This window comes from Oncorhynchus keta, chromosome 7 (assembly GCF_023373465.1).
Source record: "Oncorhynchus keta strain PuntledgeMale-10-30-2019 chromosome 7, Oket_V2, whole genome shotgun sequence".
In the NCBI taxonomy this organism is placed as follows: Eukaryota; Metazoa; Chordata; class Actinopteri; order Salmoniformes; family Salmonidae; genus Oncorhynchus; species Oncorhynchus keta.
In genome coordinates, this window is record NC_068427.1 from 47,333,869 (window position 1) to 47,341,132 (window position 7,264).

At 40.3% G+C, this 7,264-nt stretch overlaps 1 protein-coding gene and 1 pseudogene across 3 annotated transcripts in view; both read left to right on the forward strand.

Moving 5' to 3' along the window:
- The first annotated feature begins 386 nt into the window (after window positions 1-386).
- LOC118375225 (trace amine-associated receptor 13c-like) overlaps window positions 387-7,264 on the forward strand; it is a 189,367-nt gene continuing 182,489 nt past the window's right edge. For all 3 annotated transcript variants that reach the window (XM_052523027.1, XM_052523026.1, XM_052523028.1), the window contains exon 1: window positions 387-1,051. In XM_052523027.1, coding sequence (XP_052378987.1) covers window positions 528-1,051 — 524 coding nt within the window. In that variant the 5' untranslated portion in view covers window positions 387-527. The remainder of the gene's footprint in view (window positions 1,052-7,264) is intronic.
- Window positions 475-7,264, forward strand: part of LOC127931185 (trace amine-associated receptor 13c-like) — a 200,701-nt pseudogene continuing 193,911 nt past the window's right edge.

The following is a 7,264-nucleotide window of genomic DNA, read 5'->3' on the forward strand; positions in this document are numbered from 1 at the left end:
CTTTTGAGTGACCAAAACATCATCCATATTATATTTTCCCCATTTTAATGCTTAATTGAGAAAATGAATTTCATTTCTCATTTATTTTGAAATGTTTTATTGAACCTTTATTCAACTAGGCAAGTCAGTTTAAGAACAAATTATTATGGACAATGACGGCCTACCCGTCCGTGGAACCCAACAAATGAAATATGTGAAAACAATCTAATCTCTGACTATCAGTAAGGCTGAAGGACAGGCTAGGTGGGCACAGCAACATCAAATCCTGTCATACATTACATCATGCTTTCACAAATGATTTGTTCATTTCTGTGTGTGTGTGCGTGTGCGTGTGCGTGTGCGTGTGTGTGTGTGTGTGTGTGTGTGTGTGTGTGTGTGCGTGCGCAGAGAGACTCTGGGGAGGGGAGTTTCTGTCTGTAACTCAGGGATAAATAGAAAGGCAGAGCTCAGAGTTTCTCAGAAGGCGGACCTGACAGGGTCACACACAGGACCAAGCAGGTCCTCAGCATTTTTCCTTTTTATTACAAATGGAGAAACATGAAGATGTTCAATACTGTTTTCAAGACGGAAACTCTTCTTGCAGAAAGGCTTTGCTATCGACATCTATCTACATAACACTGTACATCTTCTTCTCATTGATTTCAGCAGTTACAGTACTTTTGAACGTACTGGTGATCATCTCCATCTCTCACTTCAAGCAGCTCCACACTCCAACCAACCTGCTCATCCTCTCTCTGGCTGTGTCAGATCTCCTGGTGGGACTGATTGTGATACCAGTAGTGACTGTAGCAATAATGGAATCATGCTGGGGTTTTGGGGAATATTTCTGTGTGTTTCATTTCTACATCTCTTTTTTATGTACTTCTTTATCTCTGGGTAATTTGGTCCTTATATCTATTGACCGCTATGTTGCTGTGTGTGATCCCTTATTGTACCACTCTAGAATAACAATAAGAAGAATGATGTGTTTTATTTCCATTACCTGGTGGTGTTGTATAGTATATGATGCTGTCATTATAAAAAACTTTGTAAATGTACAGACACCCAGTAGGTGTTTGAAAGAATGTTTTTTTGTTGAAGGAAAAACCTGGGTTAATAACATAATGTACATTGTATTTATAATGGTTGTCCCTTGCTCTATTATTATAACACTTTATTTGAAAATCTTTGTGGTGGCCAGATCACAGGCCAGAAAGGTATTTTCAAAAGAGGCTGTCAGTGTGTCTGGTGTTAAAACTGTACAGGCAAATAAGTCTGAGAGAAAAGCAGCAAAAACTCTGTCTATTGTTGTTTTCAACTATTTCATTTGTTGGATTCCATCTCTATTTATTTACTTTTTTTCCTCTTTTTTAATTGAAATTTTCTCATCATATTTCATCAGCTTTCTGCCACTTGTTAATTCATTAATTAATCCAATTATTTATGCTTTCTTTTATCCTTGGTTCAAAGTGACAGCTAAACTTATTTTAACTCTGAAGTTAAGGCGTTCATAGTTCCTACGTTTTATTCCAACATTTGAGTAACATAGATTTGCCATAGTTATGTAATACAATTGTTGTAATTGCTTCTTTCATGTAACAATACATGGACGTGACTTATCTCAGTGTTTTCATCATAGATACATGTGGTGTTGATACAGAATGATTTGGCTCGATTGAATTGGAATGACTTGGAAAAGGCATAAGAATGCATAAGTTTTTTTATTTTTATAAAAGACATTGTAGACATTTTGGGCTGTATATTCCAAATACCAAAGCCTGCGTTTGTCTCCTAAGGAGGAGGTTATGAGTCATTCTATATCTTGTTTAACATCACCATCTAGTGGCTGAATTGGGACACAATGCCTTTAACAAGTGTACTGAAGTTGAATTGTTCAATATTGCATAATATCAGATAATGTCCAAGTCTATTGTGTAAGTAGTTGAGGGTAAAATGCGAGAATATGCAATTATGTGTAAGACTTTATAATGTTCAGTAATAAACAATTTGTAAGGAATTTACAGTTTTCACCATTTATTAATAATTACTCCCACATGTGTTAAATGTTAGTCAGCGAGGTATTCTCACATGTGTAAATAACTACTATATGCATTAATGATTAAACGCAGGAGACCACAGCAGACACTTGAACTTCAACATACTGGGTAAGAACAGTACCACTACTCTCACTACCACTACTCTCACGACATCACTGCTGCCAGGTCAGGAGTCACACCAGAACAGCTCTCTCAGATGCTGTGGAGTCTGAATTGATATAGAGATCGGTAACACTTTATTTTAACACTTTGTAATAAAGAATGTATAATGGATTAGTAAATGGCTTATTCATCACTCATGTATCATTACTCCCACATTTGTTTTAGTAAGCTAGTTATTCACACATTTATAACAACTTTTATGGTATGTAATAAAGATTCAGCAGATCATTCATAATAATTTTAATAAATATCCTTATAAACCATGTACTAATCATTAGTAAAGTAGTTTTGCAGTCTCTAATCTAAAGTGAGGACTATTCATACTTTCTTAATTCTTTATAAATGTTTTGAACAGTGACCAGTTTAATTTATCACATAAAGATGGACATGCTACTGGTAGACATTCCAGCAGTACCTGATGCTCCTAAAGTTCTCAAAATGACCTAGAACATATCAATGGTTAAACAATAAGCACACAACACAGAGGATGTTAAAGGAAAATATTGAACAATTTATTCCAAAACAGTCACACTGTTGTAGTAGTGTGCTGAAGGAAGTAATGTGTTTGTCTGAAAATTATAACATTCTTGTTTGTTGACAGTGACTACCGAAACCAAAGTGTGGATTGCAGTCACTCATTAGAAATCAGATCAAATCAAACTGTATTGATCACATACACGTGTTCAGCAGATGTTACTATGGGTGGAGTGAAATGCTTGAACATCTCATAGTGCAGCAATATCTAACAAGTAATATACAACAATTTCACAACAAATACCTTAAACACACAAATCTAAGTAAAGGACTGGAATTAAGAATATATGGAGATATGGATGAGCAATGTCAGTGTGACACAGACTATGAGCAGTTTATAGACTGCTTACAGGGTAAGGGAACCAATATCTAAATACATATCTTAACTGAACATTACGTTTCAAGGGTTATTATCTTTAATATACTACAAAATCAAATCAAAATCACATTTTATTGGTCACATACACATATTTAGCAGATGTAATTGCAGGTGTAGTGAAATGTTTTTCTTCCTCGCTCCAACAGTACCTTAACAATTCATAACAATACACACAAATCTAAAAGTAAAATAATGAAATTTAGAAATACTGTATATAAATACTTGACAAGGCAATGACTGAGTGGTACTGACAACAAATACAGTTGAATACAGTATATACATATGCGATGAGTAAAGCAGTGTGTTAACATTATTAAAGTGACTAGTGTTCCATTATTAAAGTGACCAGTGATTCCATGACTATGTACAGACTGTAGGGCAGATTCTCACACAAGGCTAGAGAGAGAGGGTGCCATAAATCTTGACCAACTTTCTATCCAAGTAATTTGTTTCTCTCTCTCTCTCTAAGAGGTTAATTTTTAACTTTATATTTATATTGATGAGTGTTTATATCCCTTTATAGTCATGTTGTAAGTGTAATGCCATTTGCTCTTTATTTATTTACATATACGTATATTTTATAGTTATAACCCTTATAATCACCTCCTGGTATGGCAACTGCTCGCCATCCGACCATAAGAAGCTACAGAGGGTAGTGCATCAGGCCCAGAACAAGCTTCCTGCAATCCAGGACCAACTGTATATACTAGGTCATGTCAGATGAAGCCCCAAAAATTGTCAAAGACTACAGACACCCAGGTCATAGACTGTTCTCTCTGCTACCACACAGCAAGCAGTACCGGAGCCCCAAGTCAAGTTCAAAAAGATCCTTAACCTGTTACATCTATGGGGGTGCTATTTCATTATTGGATAAAAAAAACGTGCCCGTTTTAAGCGCAATATTATGTCACAAAAGATGATCGACTGTGCGTATAATTGACAGCTTTGGAAAGAGGACACTCTGAAGGCAAGCATAACCTGGTGCCTACCCGGTCTCTTCCAGATCCGCCAGTCAGCCAGGATCTGCCAGAACCGTCAGCCAGCCAGGATCTGCCAGATCTAACTACCTGCCTGAGCTTCCTCTCAGTGCTGAGCTTCCTCTCAGTGCTGAGCTTGCCTTCAGTCCTGAGCTTCCCCTCAGTCCCGAGCTTCCCCTCAGTCCCGAGCTTCCCCTCAGTCCCGACCTACCCCTCAGTCCCGAGCTACCCTTCAGTGAAGAGCTGCCCCTCAGTCCCGAGCTGCCCCTCAGTCCAGTGGGGTCCTGGGTGAGGACTACTAGGCCATGGTCGGCGGCGAGGTTGGCCTATCTAAGGACGCGAGGAAGAGGGACTAAGACTTTGATAGAGTGGGGTCCACGTCCCGCGCCGGAGCAGCCACTGTGGACAGACGCCCACCCGGACCCTCCCCTATGGGTTTTGGTGTGCGGCCGGGAGTACGCACCTTGGGGGGTTGTGTCACGCCCTGGTCTAAGTATTTTTGTGTTTTCTTCATTTATCTGGTCAGGCCAGGGTGTGGCATGGGTTTTTGTATGTGGTGTGTTTTGTCTTGGGGTTTTTTCATAGGTATTGGGATTGTAGCTTCGTGGGGTGTTCTAGATAAGTCTATGGCTGTCTAAAGTGGTTTTCAATCAGAGGCAGGTGTTTATCATTGTCTCTGATTGGGAACCATATTTAGCAGCCATATTCTTTGAGTGTTTCGTGGGTGATTGTCCTTATGTCCTTAGTGTCATTTTGTAGTTATGTCTGTCGTGTATTAGTTTGCACCAATATTAGGCTGTTTCGGTTTTCATTACGTTTATTGTTTTTGTAGTGTTTGTATTTTGATTCGTGTTTCTTCAGTTCATTAAACATGGATCGCATTCTACATTTTGGTCCGACTCTCCTTCACACATAGAAAACCGTAACAGATACAGATAAATAATGACTGTATAAAATAAGTATTTTAAAAAGTTGCGTAATTATATTATTTTATACTCATGCAATTGCTCAGTGAATTTATATTTCTCCCAAAAAAGGGTAAAAATTATTGACACCTTTTCAAGATTCTTACAAATAAAGGAGTCAAAAGGTCACTATTTTGTCCCATATTCCTAGCATGCAATGACTACATCAAGCTCGTGATTCTACAACTTTTCTGGCTGCATTTGCAGTTTGTTGTTTTGAGGTTGCAGTTTGTTGTTTTGAGGTTGCTGTCACCACCCAACTCAGCCCACAGCGCCACAAAAAGCCATCATTCACCTGAGGAGGATGATTTGCCTACACACCTCTCTCATCTAAGAGACCAGCCAGCTCTGCTCCAGGCCTCCTCAGTGTTCAGGGAGTGACCACACCCTCACCTGTTGGGAGCTGAAGAATAAATATGAGTTCCTACATCATGAGCAGCAAGAGATGAGGAGGGCGTACTCTAGGCCCTCCCAACTCTACCTACATGTACATATTACCTCAAATAACCTGTACGCCCCCTCTGTATATTGTTTCGCTATTGTTATTTTTTTGCTGCCCTTTAAATACTTGTTACTTTTATTTGTTATTCTTATCTGTATTTTTTAAAACTGAATAGTTGATTAGGGGCTCGTAATTAAGCATTTCACTGTAATGTATGCACCTGTTGTATTTGGTTTATGTGACGAATACAATTAGGTTTAAATTCAGAATGTCAAATCAATCTGTGAACCGAATGTTTTGTCTGTCCCTTGCAGGTAGACTCGTGTCAGGCTGGAGCGGCAGCTGCCACGGCTGTGTGGAGAAACATTTGTTCTTCAAAATGTCCGTCCTGCAGCCAGTGGATCAGCTCAGTTGGAAATGAAGATCCCAAGATCCTCCTGGTCCCATAGGCCCTCAGCATGTCCCAGTATATGGTGCCACGAGGCCAACCACAGACTGATGCTGTCCCAGTAGGTGCGACTGGACCACACTAAAACATTTCCTGTAAAATATACAGTAACTGTCTGGAAGCAATTGGCCAGTAAGTTACTGTAATTTATTTCACGGGACAGTGACTGTAATCAATTTTATGGCAATGAATTTTATTGTACTAAAAATGTTACTGTAGTCTAATTTACAGTATATTACTGGAATTGCCCATGCAGCTACATATTACCCAGTGTTCTTTGCAAGTTTTCATTTTACATTTTGGTAAAAATCTCTCTTTCCTTAGTAACGTACAGTCACTGCATTCAACCAAGGTTGATAAAAAAGGACACATATCAGTCATAGCATGTAAAACATTTCTGTAAACATTACTGAAAGTGTAAATAATTGTAATGACAACACTATCTTATGATATACAGTGTATTCGGAAAGTATTCAGACCTCTTGACTTTTTCCACATTTTGTTAATAAGTGCCCCACGGTGGCTGTGGGTTTACAGTATGGGCAGGCATAAGCTACGGGCAACAAACTAATTCCATTTTATCGATGGCAATTTGAATGCACAGAATACCGTGGCGAGATCCTGGGGCCCATTGTAGTGCCATTCATCACCTCATGCTTCAACACCATAGTACCCTCCAAGCTCGTCATCAAGCTCGAGACCCTGGGTCTCGACCCCGCCCTGTGCACGCTGGAGTGGGACTTCCTGACAGGCCGCCCCAGGTGGTGAGGGTAGGCAACAACATCTCTCCCGCTGATCCTCAACACGGGGGCCCCACAGTGCGTTCTGAGCCCTCTCCTGTACTCCTGTTCACCCACGACTGCGTGGCCACGCACGCCTCCAACTCAATCATCAAGTTTGCGGACGACACAACAGTGGTAGGCTTGATTACCAACAACGACGAGACGGCCTACAGGGAGGAGGTAGGGCCCTCGGAGTGTGGTGTCAGGAAAATAACCTCACACTCAACGTCAACAAAACTAAGGAGATGATTGTGGACTTCAGGAAACAGCAGAGGGAACACCCCCTATCCACATCGATGGAACAGTAGTGGAGAGGGTAGCAAGTTTTAAGTTCCTCGGCATACACATCACAGACAAACTGAATTGGTCCACTCACACTGACAGCGTCGTGAAGAAGGGCGCAGCAGCACCTCTTCAACCTCAGGAGGCTGAAGAATTTCGCTTGTCACCAAAAGCACTCACAGACTTCTACAGATGCACACCGGAGAGCATCCTGGCGGGCTGTATCACCGCCTGGTACGGCAACTGCTCTGCCCTCA